This window comes from Platalea leucorodia (assembly GCF_965183815.1).
Source record: "Platalea leucorodia genome assembly, chromosome: 1".
Lineage (NCBI taxonomy): Eukaryota > Metazoa > Chordata > Aves > Pelecaniformes > Threskiornithidae > Platalea > Platalea leucorodia.
Genome location: NC_138823.1, coordinates 99,850,111 through 99,866,039, shown reverse-complemented (window position 1 = coordinate 99,866,039; position 15,929 = coordinate 99,850,111). Strand labels below are relative to the sequence as shown.

General features: G+C 39.4%; 1 protein-coding gene across 3 annotated transcripts in view; it reads left to right on the top strand.

Moving 5' to 3' along the window:
- KIF13A (kinesin family member 13A) overlaps positions 1-15,929 on the top strand; it is a 119,534-nt gene that overhangs the window by 63,260 nt on the left and 40,345 nt on the right. For 2 of the 3 annotated variants that reach the window (XM_082321169.1, XM_082321167.1), the window contains exons 6-14: positions 351-531; positions 1,588-1,675; positions 2,991-3,125; positions 3,666-3,778; positions 8,978-9,089; positions 9,528-9,740; positions 11,293-11,403; positions 12,563-12,697; positions 13,888-14,018. In XM_082321169.1, coding sequence (XP_082177295.1) covers positions 351-531; positions 1,588-1,675; positions 2,991-3,125; positions 3,666-3,778; positions 8,978-9,089; positions 9,528-9,740; positions 11,293-11,403; positions 12,563-12,697; positions 13,888-14,018 — 1,219 coding nt within the window. The remainder of the gene's footprint in view (positions 1-350; positions 532-1,587; positions 1,676-2,990; positions 3,126-3,665; positions 3,779-8,977; positions 9,090-9,527; positions 9,741-11,292; positions 11,404-12,562; positions 12,698-13,887; positions 14,019-15,929) is intronic. The other variant, XM_082321168.1, reaches the window with a different exon arrangement.

Genomic DNA, 15,929 nt, shown 5'->3' with positions numbered 1-15,929 from the left:
TTATTAAAGCAGCTCTGTAAATACATTTGTAGTTACTACCTGTTGGGGCTGCTTTCAAAGCTTGAAAGGAGTAGTTCATATGAAAGCTTGTTCAGTCTTTTGTGTTTGAGTGTGTTCATAGGGGCCCTGAGTAACGGCCCTGCTGAAAGAAACCTTTAAGATAATTTCTCTTTTTGTTTACCTGTACCTTATATTCCAAAGAGCAAGCTATCTGTCTGGAGTAGCATGTCATGTTGTTCTGAAATGTGCTTTGGGAGGAATAAAAAGAGAATTAAAACATGTGCTTCATGAACAAATGACTAGCTCAGAAACTACAGTCTAAAGCATTTTCTTCTCCTTTTTTCCTTTAGGTTCAGGAAAATCCTTTTCAATGATGGGCAATGCAGAGCAGCTGGGTCTGATCCCACGGCTCTGTTGTGCTTTATTTCAGAGAATCTCTGTGGAAGAAAATGAATCTCATACTTTTAAAGTCGAAGTGTCCTATATGGAAATCTACAATGAGAAAGTCAGAGATCTGCTTGACCCAAAAGGGTGAGTAGGTTCACTCTCCCCCACAGCTTTCCTTATTTTTGTCTGAAACTATAAAAGTAGAAATCACTTTTGGAAGTCCTTGAGAAGGTTCTTTCAGAATATATGTTTATACAACTTCTTTAGAAAGGATAGATACCAAACACCAGAAAGAAGAGAATATCCATATAAAGGCTTGTATATGAAGTAGTAACTGGCGTGGATCAATTTAAATATTAGGATACCATCGCAATGATGCAAACAAATACTGTATGAAGTAGTTTACCACCAGAAAGCAAGACTATGTACAAGTAAATTCTGGGGTATTTTTGCCATATGATCCAGACCCTATTCAAGTAAGAATTTTCATCAACTAAAAGGAGTTTGAAGCTTTATTTGCAGCTTGGTTCTGCTGGTTTAGACATTGAACTTCTTGAACGTGGAAGGGTAACACCTCAGAATATACTAAAGGCACTCTTTCTTCCATTTTGTCTACATAAAAATTTTGTCTACATAAAAATACTGGGTAGGCTCTCTGGCTTGGAGATATCTAGACAAGAGGTAGTTTTAGGGTTTTTTTTTGGCTGAGCATTGATATTCGTGGTATGTATTTTGATTCTTGAACATAATTGCACTAGGTGAAGTAGTATTCAAGTCAGTTAAAAGGGTAGATTCGAGACTTACTTGATATATGTCAAGAAAGTGTGTAAAATGCAAGAAGAATTGAAGCTTTAGCAAATTGCTGGTGGCAGTGGGGAGGATGCTTTATTTCCTTTTTTGTCAGCATTCTTTCTGCCAAATAAGGCATTTCAGGTTTTCTTCCAGCCACAAATACTGGTGTGGGAGGATGCATTAAAAATAGTTAATGTATATAGATTAAAACCAGTTAGATTAATTTGAGTCTTTATTGTTCATTTGAGTTAAAAAAAATTCTGGAAGACTTTTTTCCTCCTGTTACAATTAAAAGACATAAATTAACTTCAGCTATATAGAAGATTTTTATAATTTCATACTATAATTTTTGTTTTTCAATAAAGTTCACACTAGTGGATTGTGCATAAAGTCTACTTTATTCCATAGGAGTCGTCAGTCCCTTAAGGTTCGAGAGCACAAAGTGTTGGGACCGTATGTAGATGGCCTGTCTCAGCTGGCTGTTACAAACTTTGAGGTAAACCTAAACCAATGACAAATTTATAAATAACACCTATGTACATAAGTAGTAGGAATTTTACAAGAGAGAAACTGGTGTCTATCCAAACATTTTGCTTCTTGAGTGTTTATGGTCTCTGGCAATCGATCTTATCTAATGCTTCAGAGTATTTATTTCATGTAAAAGCATTGGATTTCCCTGTTGGTTAAAAATACAGTAGTGGTATGTCTTTATTTTGCAGTTTTCAATGCATATAGTATATACCAAGAACACACTGTTTCCTTGACATAGGAAATATGAAGCTTCCAAAATAAGAATATTAAGTCTTGCAGCATGAATTCCTTTGACTTTGTTGTTGAATACGACCTCTTATTTTATACAGGTATATTGCATGAGGAGCTACAACATGGCTTATATAATTCATAATTTAAATAATGACAGCAGCTGACCCCACTTGGGTTACCAAAACACATTCGAATAAATCAGTATTGTAGAAGCCAATGAACTGCTATAGCTACAGTGGAAATAATTAAAGCAGTGTGGTTATATGAATTGTGTAGGCCTTTCTTTTTATGAGGAAGCTGATTTGGAAATGTTGGTTTTTAAAAAATGTTCATTCTTTGTGTAGTATTCTGTGGGAACCATTTTGCTTTTTTATGGGGATTTTTATTTTTCTGAAGCGTCTGTGCGTATTATAGAGTATAAAAACTGCTTTTGCAGCTTTTATGGTGAATTGCATACTTTGAAAGCACACCTTCTTTGTTCAAATTCTAGGAAACTTTGTTCATACCTAGTTTTTGGCTGATGACTTTTATGAAACTGTCTTGGAAGACTCAGCAAGCACATTATATCAGACTTGGCATAGTCGTCTTTGTTTTTACATATGTGGGAAGGTACAGGCTCCAAGTGAGGTAACTCTTTGAGCCAATTAAGTAAAGATAATATTAGTGCAATTCAGTAGAGAGACACATTGTGTTCACTTGTGTAAGTAGATCTGTGCTGGCCTGATTACTGGCATTAAAACAATACGATTTGTAATGTGAATGTTGCCAACGTATTTCAGCAGCAGATAAGGAGAAGGTGCATTGAATGTAGTTGCTGGGCTTTTAAGTGCAGCACTTGAAACAGAGATGTGATTTAACATCGTTCTGTGGAATTACATACCCTCTGTGCCAATACATCTCAAAACGTGCAAAGAATTTTCTCATTACTTCTACCTTCCCTTTTTCCTCTCTCCCACAAGTACACACCCTTCCATCTAGATGGGGATTTTGTTCAGCAAGCACTATACTTGCTTTTATCCTAGCATCATTTTTTACTCTTTTTGCTCTAGGATATTGAGTCACTGATGTCGGAGGGAAACAAATCACGAACAGTTGCTGCAACCAACATGAATGAAGAAAGCAGCCGCTCTCATGCTGTGTTCAATATTATAGTGACTCAGACGCTTTATGACCTGCATTCTGGTGTATGTATTTCTGTTGATTAATTTATGAAGTTGTGGTGAATTCTTCTTCTTCCCTTCTCTTCCACATAGATGATCTGTTTAGCTGTGCTTCTACCTTTAATGCCATGGGGTCCAATAATCAAAGTAATATTGGCAAGACCATAAGATTGAGAGAACCCTGGAAGAGTGTGGAAGCACGCCAGATAAAGCAAACAGTTGGATCGCTTTTTAAGATTATATTGCTACCATGAAACCTGTCTTAGGTCTTAACTGTTGCTGAAGTTGGTATGGTTTTCATGGCCTACTCTGCCAGTAAGGTTATTGATGTTACCACACAGCTGATTCTGGTTCACTAGTGCTTCAGCCCTTTACTATAAAATATATGAGTGACTCTAAAAGAGCTATTAAAACTCTGACAATTCCTCTTCTCATATCTTGAATTTGATACTTTAATCCACATTATTATGAAAAACAGCGTTTTGTGGTGCCAGTGTCAGATGTGTTAGCACTTTTTGTGCTGATGTTTCTTAGCTGTTGTTTTCCCATGTCCCATCTGTGCAGAATTCTGGAGAGAAGGTCAGCAAGGTCAGCCTGGTGGATTTGGCTGGGAGTGAGAGAGTGTCCAAAACGGGAGCTGCAGGAGAACGTCTGAAGGAAGGCAGCAACATAAACAAGTAAGACATTGGCATATGCAGGTTGCAAAGCTTAATCTTGTAAGAATCACTGTTGTTTCCTTGGCCTCCTCTCCTGGTGTGCTTGTCACAAGTCAGCTGAAACGATAGACCTTGTCAGAAACAGTTTGATACAGCTCTTTCAGCTGCTCTGTGCTAAACGCCGTGTGTTTCCTTACCTTGGCACAGGGACCCTGATTCATACTTGACTCAGATGTGGGCTATATGAATTTTATCTGGAAAAAGTGACAGCAGCGCTCTTTAATTAAGCATATACCTTTTGTGATTCATTTATACACCCTGTCCCTAGGCTCATGTGTTTGTGTCATCATCTGCTCAAGGAAGAATGCAAAGTTGCAGAGTTGAATGGCTTTGTTCCAACATGTATTAAAATATGTAAGAGTATAATTCACAGTTTAAGAAAACAAGATCAGAATGAAGCTGCGTTAGTTTAGCATTGCCGTGGGCATTTGTACTCAAGCAATGACAAGTTTCAAGGCACACTTTTACCGTAATTACTGTGTTATTGCCCAAAAGCAAGAATTTAGCACACTATTACCACTGTCTTAAATATACTAATTTTCCTGGGAAAGAAAAAGTTTAACTGTTACATTAAAAGCTACTGTTTTTTCAATTTATTTTTAAAATGTTACAAGATGTTTTGGTATTCTAAGTTAACAATGACAGCACAAAGTGTGTTTGAACAGCATTCATACTTAAAATGATTTTTAAATTACCTCTTTTCAGAGTTTGAACATGTTTGCTCTTTCTAGCTGAATTTCTAATCTACTTTGTGTTTAATGCATCATACGCCATGCTGGCGTAGTCCTTATGAAACAAAATGGTGTGGCTCTGTTTGCCTAATGGCAGGTATTGTACCTTTACCCCACAGGTTACTAGTTAAATTCAGATTGGTTTTACTAGAAACTGTATTTGTATTTTGCATAAACAAAGGTGAAATTAAATGTTTCGTTCTAATTCTTGGGGAAGAATTCAAATGCCAACTCTGCCACCAGCTATTAACAAATTGCAAGTGTAGCTATAGATACAGAAAGACTTCCCCCCCCCCCCCCTTTTTTTTTTCTATTAGGATGTTTACTCAGTGTTAGACTTTTACAGTATTGATGCATCAGGGGAAGGTTGTTTTGACCATGCTGAACCTCTTTGACCATACAGGACTTCTGAGGCCAGCACCAAACTTTTCTGTAAAAGATATTTTAAAAAGAAAAGTGGACAGCTTTACATTTTACCATCAATTAAATTATTATATGGTATAAATCTGTATTAGTTAGTCCATTTATTCAGCATTCTCTCTTTGAAATCTCTTTTGGAACTGGTAGGTGAAAGAGATTTCTTAGTGCTGTGCTTTGTGTCTTCTATTAGATTTTTGCTGTTACTTGGAGCTTTAATGAAGTCTGACTTTTACTGGAAGCCTCAAAATTGGTATACATGTTTTATCAGACTAGTTCTTCAGAGAACATTTTGTATGATCTTCTTTTGGGTGTGATGCATCTTAGTTATTAGGGAAAGGCAATAATCTTTTCTAGAGTGATACAGTATACTTAAACCATATACCTTACTATGTCAGCTCCGTTTTTTTAAATTATTCTTTTATAAAAAAAGCGTAACTTGCATTGGTAGCATGTGCTGTGTTTAATGAGATCAAAAATGGAGCTGCTGAAATTACCTGGCGCATAAATTTGCTGCTCGCACTATGCTTCTTTGCCTTGAAGAAGAATGTGGAAATAACCCACCTGTTTTGTATTTACAAGGCCGGGAAAGTGTATGCTCATCTGTGCTTACCAAAACTGCGTAGTGTGACATTCAGCCAGTCTCCGCAGGTTTCTCTGCTCTTTGTTTTCTGCATGAAACCTGGCTAGGGCTCTGGTAGCTGCTGCTTCCATCCCACAACGCACCCTGTTGAAAACACTCATGCCTATCTTGGGACAGCATGTTGCAGAGGGGAGGCGATGGGTTGCTCTCCCACTTACTGAAACAACGGAGAGTTGTGACATTTTGTTAACATCTTCATAAAGCTGTAATAAAGATTACTTCTGTTTTTTCTCAGAGCTGATGCAGAGTTGCCTTGATGAAGGTGCTGGGTGTCTGCTCTTTGTTATTGAGGTTTTTGGGGGACTTGCCATACCTCACAGGAAAGCTGGATGTGCTTGTTCCTCCCCAGGATGCGCTAGTTCCCAAACCCAGCTGTAGAAACGCGGGTGCTTAAGAACTCTCTGTGGTGTAGTCAAAGAATTTCTAGAAGACAATAGTAAGAGGAAGCAGAATAAACAAGCTGTCAATTAGTGGCTAAGAAAAATACTTTCTGTGAGCAGTCTGCAATTTTAACTCTGATTAGTAAAATCGTAGCTGTTGTCATTTTAACTTGAGAATGCAAAAAGAAGCCTGTAAAACGTAGGTGCAGGGGGGAAGGAATGGGTTGGGACAGGTCTGGCTCCAAGCTGATTTTATGGACTTTTTTTTGTATTCAGAGTTAACTAATAGAAAGATGGATTCTGCTCATTGAAGAATTTGGTTGTAAACTGTGCAAAAGTAGCTTGAATGGGCGTCCTTTAGGGACAGTTGTTCCCGCGGTGAGGAAGCGCCACTTCCCTTCGAATGCTGCTGACTCAGGCCCGTGGTGGGAGCACGAGAGCTTCCCGCCGCCCGCTGGCAAGGGCGGCCTGGTCGTGCCTGAGCAACAGGGACAAGGAGAACAGAAAGTGTGCAGAAATGGCGCTTTCCCATGCTCTTGCACCACGTAAGTTCGCTCTGCTGCTTCTGACCTGCCTCAGTCCGCCGTGCGCTACACGCTTAGGCCTTCTGGTTGATTCATTATATAAGTAGTGTGAGATAGGATCAAAGTAATGACGGATCTGATGCATCATTTGGCATGAAGCAAAGCAGCCGATGAGTCCTGTAATTACTTTGTTGGGCAGCCATTTCTTTTACTGCTTTCCTTTAAGTCTTTAAACAGGTTTGTATTATGAAATCTCAAGCAGAATACATAAATTACTCCAGTTTGGCTTTTATTGTGGATGTTAACAGTCTTAAAATAAAATCAGTATTTATAAGGGGCAGAAATATTATCACATCTTTTAATCCTGTGTTAATAAACTGTAGCTTATAATTTCCTGTTTATTAAAATGCAGTTCCTATAACTCTAATTGGTGTTGCAGCCCTGTTGTGAAAGAGTTTTCAGTCACAAGCCTTTTTGAATCCCTGTTCTTCCTGTCTCCCTTCTGACTGTCTTTTTCTTCCCCCTCCCTTGGTTTTTGGCTTCGGTTTTCACATTTCCCATCATTTCAAGAGGGAAAGAGGAATCGGAGGAAAATAGGCCAGGGTGATTTTTTTTAACTTTATGCTCCTTGAAGGTGGACTCCATTGGGAGCATGCTGGTGGTGCTTTTCAGTTGTGCTGTAGGAGGTTGCTACAGAGCAGCATACAGCATCCTCCTGTTTGTTCTCGCATGCTTAGCATGCTGTCATCTCCGTCTGCAGAGACCAGAGACTGGAGGCAAGAACCAATTCTCCCTCTTCCATCCTCCCCCCGCAAGCTTTCAGAGGTTGTTAGGCTTTTGTTTAGGTCACAAAGTAAAACTAACTGCCCTTTTTGCTGTGAATTTTTCAGAGGTGAATTAGAAAGTTATCCTATAGATGAATTTACAAAATAGAGTGCTCTCTTGGGAGATTAGATTGCCTAGCCTCTCCTTAAATTTCTTTTTTCTTTTCATTTTGCTTTCAGGTCTGTGCTATACCTTCATATCACTTTGTGCCATAAGCAATATGGGACATCTTTTGTGACACACGTAATGGTTCTTGCTAACACACTTCCTTGAAATAATCTTCTGCAACATTTTTGTCATTTTCTAAACATTATTTCTGAACCGCTGGTAATCTCAAGCAGCACTAAGGCTCTGTTACAAATATTGTGCAAACACTGCCTATTAACTAAAATAGTACTGCTTCTTTGAAAAGAAAACTCAAAAGGATGGAGTGGAACAGTACAATTAAAGATTTATTTGACTGCCTAATTGCGACGCTGCTGAAGTTCTCCGTGGTAGTTATAAAGAGTAGCTGGATAATTGGGCATGAGTATGACAGACCAGTATGCTCTTGGGCTTCAGCACTGTCTGTTTTAAAACGCTTCAGGCATCTGTTTAATGTTCTCAGGCTCCTGAACCAGCTCATTATCTTAAACATACTCACCCCGAGAGCCCTGATGTCACTTAAAATTTACACAGGGTTGTATAACAGTTGGATAATATAATGCACATATGCTTTGCACAGATTGCTAATACAGTTACCCCTGTTGTAGAAGTGGTACATGCACCAAAATGAATGAGTTATCTGTATTTTCTTCATGATTCTAGAGTCGTGTTTGGGATGTGGCTGTCTGCTAACCGATTTGGGAGCTTTTCTCTTTCAAGCCCGTGCAACATCTTTGTAACTGGGAGATTGTTTGGTCTATGCCCCCCGCAAGAAGCTAGTGAGGCCCCACCTCAATTACAAGTCAACCCATTGGTCAAGGGACCGCCTAATCGGTCTCTTCTGATGAGCAGTCTTCCGTTGTCCTGTGATGGCTGGCGAGTTGCTGGTTCACCAGGCGGACTAGTTCTCCTGAGCCACAGCTGGCTTTGTCTTGAGGGTGCCTCCTTATGGCTCAAGAGTTGTTCAGTTTTAGTCTGTTGTGGAGCCAGTGCTCTTAAAACATTGTTTCTAGAGACAGGGGATTCTTGCTGCGCTGCCAACAGTGACTCGTAACAGTGTCATGAGGCAGTGTCCGAGATAGAAAGATTTTTAGTCTCTGAGAAAAGGGAGATGTCTCATCAAAGGCAGTGATTCTCCATGTGCTGAAGCAGTCTGCTTTGCACTTTTCAAACTGTTTTAAATACCTGAATATTTCAACTTAGTCTTCCTGGAACTTGGTCTTAGTACCAGATGAGATGAAACACTGTAGATACCCATTTTTTTTTCTTCCAAATATGTAACTTCAATAAATACATTGCCCTGTTTGGAGCAGGGCAATGGGCTAGCTGATCTCCTGTGGTCATTTCCAACTCTAAATTATCCTGATATTTTAAAAATTGGATGTGAAGTTCTGCAGAGCATGAATTAAACTCTTTAGCAAATCCCCTTTTCTATGTTTTATTAAATCTACATTTGGACTATGTCTTAAAGCTGTTCTGTTGTGTTGCATTTATAGATCACTTTCAACGCTGGGATTGGTTATATCATCACTCGCTGACCAAGCAGCAGGGAAGGGTAAAAACAAGTTTGTGCCTTACAGAGACTCTGTACTCACTTGGCTTCTCAAGGTAATTAATATTTTTCATTCACCCTGTTCACAAGATGTCAGCTTAATAGTTTGTAGGATCATTGTAGCATACCTCTGTACATGGACTTTTTTTTTTTTTTTTTTTAAATGAGCTAAGGAGCTCTTATAGCTATAAGTTGTTCCAAGTAATATGGACAGCCAAGCGTAACGGTGGGACTCAATGATTTTAAGGGTCCTTTCCAACCTTAATGATTCTATGAATTCTATATAAAGTCCTATTAGGCTATTTTTAGATATATTGGAATAAAAGCTGGTGGAGGTGGCTGAAAGTGTTCATGGATGATACTGGTTAGTTTACATCCAGAGTACCTTTCAGTGTCTAAATAGCAAGGTTTGTATTTTAAGTATCTTTGTAAAGACACTGTGTAGTCTTGGAACAATTTTTAACCCTCAAACTTTCTGTGGATGCACTCTACAGGACAATTTGGGAGGAAACAGCCAAACTGCCATGATAGCCACAATTAGCCCAGCAGCAGACAACTATGAAGAAACACTCTCTACTCTGAGATATGCAGACAGAGCCAAAAGGATAGTTAATCATGCTGTGGTGAATGAAGATCCAAATGCTAGGGTCATCAGAGAATTACGTGAAGAAGTTGAAAAACTGAAAGAACAGCTCTCACAAGCTGAGGTAACATTATTCACAGTACAATGTAAACTGAGTTTCCCAAGGGCGTGTCAGACTCTGGCTGGAAGACTAGCTTTCTTTTTAAGTCTTACAAAATGAGGAAAGGAAGAGTCTTGCACTTTTTTTTTTTTTTTTTATTTAAAATAATCTTGTTTCCTGAAATAAATCCAACATAATGTTTCCTTATTTTTAATAACTTTTAGTAAGGACAATATTGTACTATGGTAACCCTTGTCAGAATAGACTGTTCTTGAAGAACTTCGTGTCAAGCAGTAATTGATGCAGCACAGATAAGAGCTAGAGTACAACTTCATTCTGTAGACTTATTAGCAGAATTTTTTTTGCATTGGTGGACTATATAATTTTATGACGTCAAATGGAAAAGTGTGAAAAGCCATAAATATGGTATTGGACCACAAAATATGTGGGACATTTCTCTCGTTGACATTTGTGAAAAATGTCAAAACTGCAACACTGAAACCATCAGCAATTTGCTTTACTGCCTTAACAGTTAACACTGAGATTGCTGCTTGTCTTAGATTTTTACTTCTAATTGGAGAGTAAAGTATCAGGGCAGGATAGTTTACTTGGTGATATCTGGAGAAATTAGGCACTGCACTGTAGGAAAATATTTTTGATCTTTTCAGGCAAGACTCAAAATACTGGTGGAAAAAGAACAGAAGTGTGTCTGAAGGTAAATGTGTGGTGTTTAAACTTCACATTCATTTAAGGAATAGCGCTCCTTACAGGCTGAAATGGGAAAAATCTGCTTCAAGAAAAAGGAGCCATTCACTTTTTTTGTAAATAAAATTCTGTCCTATGCCATATTTTACATCAGAAAATATTATCGTAGCATGTTCTTAATTATGTTGGCGGACTGTGGCTGAACACAATCAGTAGGAAGGTGTCCAAAGTCTTAGTAATTTTTTTAAAAAGTTTTTTCTCTTATACCTTCTGTTAAAAACAGTTATATAGAGTTATAGGCCAGCCTGTTGAATTGTTACTTGGCACTGGACATATTCAAGTCCTTTGCTTTTGTTTCCTAATGTGAAATGAGAAGCCTGTGTTAGCTCCAGAGCATGCCTTCCTTCAAAGGTAATCAACAGGGTCAGTCTGAATCTAGGAACACTTAGAAAACCAAAATAGGATGGAAGGCTAAATATTGAGAGGAATTTGTATTTGAAACTACTGTTGGAAGAAAGACTTTGCAGTTGAACTTCAGACAGCTAGGACTTAAAGTTTTTAAATATTTAGATAGTTTTATACAGACACTGAAGCTTGAGTGGCCGGGACCAGAGATTTTGTTGGTTCCATTAGCCTCTGGAGCTATGTCGATCTTCAGCTATTTCAGATCTGGACTCATTATTGGTTGATTCTGTCCTCGTCCTTTGCAAGTGACGTGTTTCTTCATCTTCTATCATGAAAAACGTGGAGATATAGTTGAAATCTATACTCGTTGCATTTCATATTATGTTGCTGTGTGCAGTTTCCTTGTGCAAGCAGATGTTGCACTGGGAAAAGTAGCTGAAGGTTTTTGCGAATTTCTATCTTTTAGGCCATGAAGGCACCAGAACTGAAGGAAAAATTGGAAGAATCTGAAAAACTAATAAAAGAGCTAACAGTCACCTGGGAAGAAAAGCTAAGGAAAACAGAAGAAATTGCACAGGTATTTCAGAAATTTTGAGGAGGAAAGGCCAGATACTCATATAGTGCAAGTCAGCTCAATTTCGTGAGCTTTAGTGGACTGTCCTGTCTTCCCCACCAGCTATTTAGAATTCCTCTGGATATTTCTTTTCCCCTGGTTTCTGTGTTTTGTTTTTTTGTTGTGTTGTTTTTTGTTTTTTTTTAAAGTCTAAATTTCATTAGAATAAATGTCGCTGTGTCATGATATCATTGATAAAAGCTAATATTTTATTTTAAAATAAAACCTCAAAATATGTTTGGGCAGCTCATTTATTTATAAGACCACAGTGGGATCTTGGATGTGTTTCCTTGAAGTGACTAAGAAAATAAAGAATTACAAAAGGATCAGAATTTTGGGCAGTATTTGTTGCTTTTGCTTTTAGGGACTTCTTAACCAGAGAAGGAAAATGTGTACATGTATTCATTAATATTTGTTCATTATTATTGTACTTAAAATAAGACTTCTGGGTTCCAGTGTACTTTTCCATCATTTCCACCATCTATAGCTTGGAGAACGAGTATTGTTAGTTTCCCTTTCTAGTCCTAATGTTTGAGAAGTGTGCTTTGGTGTAACAACTGTTTAAATAAATAAATAAAAAAAAAAAGGTGGGGGGAAAAGACAAACGAAACCCAACCAGCCAAACAAAAAAACCCAACCCCCAAATTGTAGCAAAGCAAAAGATGTGTGATTGAGTAGATGCTTTAGCTGCATTAATAGTAATACTGCAAAAGAATAAACCTAAACTGTGGCATGCTATTTTCTAAATTATTTATCACTATGATTATCTTTTGAAGTAATTGCAACTGAAACTGGTTTTTAACTAACATAGAGGTTCAAAGCCACATTGTGTTACTTAGGAGTGGCTCTAATAAAATCAGTAGGGCTGCTTAGGTAAGTAAGCGCTGCTTTGGGGAAGCAGATGTTTGAGGATTAGATCTAACTTTTATTGTTGGTGTGTAAAAATAAATTCTATTAAACATATGGTACTTGGCCAATGTCTTAAGTTCTGTTTCTGGTAGCAATATACAGAATGCATGTTCAGCACGTGCATCTTCAGGTTTAGTTGCTCTGCTTTTGTTTACTTGCTGTACTTGTCACTACATATTGCAGAAGGCAAGATCATCTATTTTTGTGCTTGCAGGAGAGGCAAAGACAGCTAGAGAGCATGGGAATTTCCCTTGAGTCTTCAGGTATCAAGGTTGGGGATGACAAGTGTTACCTGGTGAACCTGAATGCAGACCCTGCGCTCAATGAGCTTTTGGTTTACTATTTAAAGGTAAGAATGTGAACAGGATGTTTACTTGTTCATTGTTTTGAATTTCTGGCTCAACTTGTTGTTATTATTTTTAAGACTAGTTGCAGCAAAATAGGATAATAGTAAATAGCAAAATAGGCCTCCTCCTACTGTTAAGGCTTTTGTTCTCCCTTTGCAGTTCAGCTTCGTTGTTTTCCTAATTGATCTCCTGATAGCCAACAGTGGGAGAAGTGCTCAGCGTGTGCCAGTGTTGAGATAAATTCTAGCTTTTCCAGACAGGATGTGAATAAAATTACCTTTTGGACTGAACTCGAAGGGAGAGCCTTGTGTTAGATGCTTCTTTTAGTTAGTGAGCTGAGGATTACTTTAAATATTCAATGAGTTAATCATAAAGAGATAATGTTTAGTAGTAATCGGTAAGAGTAAGCATAGTCTTTGATGACAGAAAAGCTTAAAAAAAAAAGAGAGAAAGAGAAAGGGGAAAAACAGGCACTGTTAAAAATTTACGGAAATGTGTTTTCGTAGTGCCACTAGCTTTCATACCATTCTGTTTAGTATAGTCTTGTGTCGGAGTGAAATAGTGTCAGATACAAACCTAGTAAGCTGGTAAGGAAACGTGAGCTCCTTGTCAATAAGATATGAAAGTATGTCCTATTTTTATAGTTACTTTTCTGCTTTAGTGGCTGAGATAGGGCTTCTGTATATGAACAGTAGTAAATAAAGCACAACTTCTCTAACAGCAGCAAAGCATTTCAGCAGAATTGACAATACGACTTGAAATTATGTAGATTAGTATGTTGAGGTGCTATATAGCTGTTTTCTGAAAAGCAGCCAACCCCGTGCACCTTGGTTTACTATCCATGTTGTCCTCGGTTATATATGCCTATATGACATGGCTGGTTTTCTTCACTATCTGCATTTGTTGCTTGTATGCAAGCATAGTCTGAGAATATTTTTAAATCAGAATTTGTGTTTCAAGTGCTTTATTTTGCTTTATCTAAAACCGTATACAGATAAAGTGCAGAGCAGAAGAACAGTTTGTGTGTGACCGTTACAATCTTCAAATCTGCTGTGGCACCATTTCTGCTCTATAAAAGTGCTTAGCAAAGGAGAGCACATGAATTGTGCAGTCTGAGTGCTTCAGCTAATATTTTCTTAGTTATATAAACAGTGATAGCTTGCTTGTCTCTTAGTAACAGCTTATTTTCTAGGATCACACAAGAGTTGGTGCAGATACCTCTCAGGATATACAGCTCTTTGGTATAGGAATCCAACCAGAACACTGTGAGATTGATATTGCTTTAGATGGAGAAGTTACACTCACACCAAAAGAAAATGCAAGGTAAGGAAGATCAGTGACACTTTCCAGTGAAGTGTTTGCTTTTCTTTACTAGATGATAACTCGTGTGCATTTTTGTTTTACATAGTCAGAAGTATCTTACATTCTAATCAGTGAGTAGCTTCAGTATAGGTGACTTAAACAGATACTTAAAAGGGAAATTCAGTGATAAAACTGCAATTTCCCCACGCATGGACGCACCCACACACTCTGCAGCATCACAGGCTATCAGTGGTTTATCATAGAATCATAGAATGGGTTGGGTTGGAAGGGACCTTAAAGATCACCTGGTTCCAACCCTCCTGCCATGGGCAGGGACATATTTCACTAGACCCGGTTGCTCAGAGCCCCATCCAGCCTGGCCTTGAAAACTTCCAGGGAGGGGGCATCCACACCTTCTCTGGGCAACCTGTTCCAGTGCCTCACCACCCTCACAGTGAAGAATTTCTTCCTTGTATCAAATCTAAATCTACCCTCTTTCAATTTAAAGCCATTACCCCTTGTCCTGTCACTACATGCCCTTGTAAAAAGTCCCTCCCCAGCTTTCTCATAAGCCCTCTTTAAGTACTGAACGGCTGCAGTAAGGTGTCCCCGGAGCCTTCTCTTCTCCAGGCTGAACAAGGCCAGCTCTCTCAGCCTGTCCTCATAGGAGAGGCGCTCCCACCCTCTGGTCATCTTCGTGGCCCTCCTCTGGACTCGCTCCAACAGGTCCTTCTTATATTGGGGGCCTGTGTATATGAGATATGATCATTCTTGTGGCCCTCCTCTGAACCCTCTCCAACAGGTCTACGTCCTTCTTGTACTGAGGACCGCAGAGCTGGATGCAGTACTCCACGTGGGGTCTCACGAGAGCAGAGTAGAGGGGCAGAATCACCTCCCTCAACCTGCTGGTCACACTTCTTTTGATGCAGCCCAGGATATGGTTGGCTTTCTGGGCTGCGAGTGCACGTTGCTGGCTGATGTTGAGCTTCTCGTCAACCAACACCCCCAAGTCCTTCTCCTCAGGGCTGCTCTCAGTCCATTCTCTGCCCAGCCTGTATTTGTGCTTGGGATTGCCCTGACCCATGTGCAGGACCTTGCCCTTGGTCTTGTTGAACTTCATGACGTTCACACAGGCTCACCTCTCCAGCCTGTCAGGGTCCCTCTGGACGGCATCCCTACCCTCCAGCATGTTGACCGCACCACACAGCTTGGTGTTGTTGGCAAACTTGCTGAGGGTGCACTTGATCCCACTGTCCATGTTGCTGACAAAGATGTTAAACAGTGCCAGTCCCAATACCGACTCCTGAGGAACACCACTTGTCACTGATCTCCACTTGGACATTGAGCTGTTGACCACAACTCTTTGAGTGCAAACATCCAGCCAATTCTTTATGCACCGAGTGGTCCATCCATCGAATCCATATCTCTAAATTGGAGAGACAAGGATGTCGTGTGGGACAGTGTCAAATGCTTTGCGCAAGTCCAGGTAGATGACATCTGTTGCTCTTCCCTTACCCACCAATGCTGTAACCTCGTCGTAGAAGGCCACCAGTTTTGTCAGGCACGATTTGCCCTTAGAGAAGCTGTGTTGGCTGTCACTGATCACCTCCACATTTTCCATGTGCCTTAGCATGGTTTCCAGGAGAATCTGCTCCATGATCTTCCTGGGCACAGAGGTGAGGCTGACAGGCCTGTAGTTCCCTGGGTCTTCCTTTTTTCCCCTTTTTAAAAATGGAGGTTATGTTTCCCCTTTTCCAGTCAGTGGGAACTTCACCAGACTGCCATGACTTCTCAAATATGATGGATAACGGCCTAGCAACTTCATCCGCCAGTTCCCTTAGGACCCGCGGATGCATCTCGTCAAGTCCCATGGACTTGTGCACTTTCAGGTTCCTTTAGATAGTCTTGAACCTAATCTTCTCCTGCGTTGGC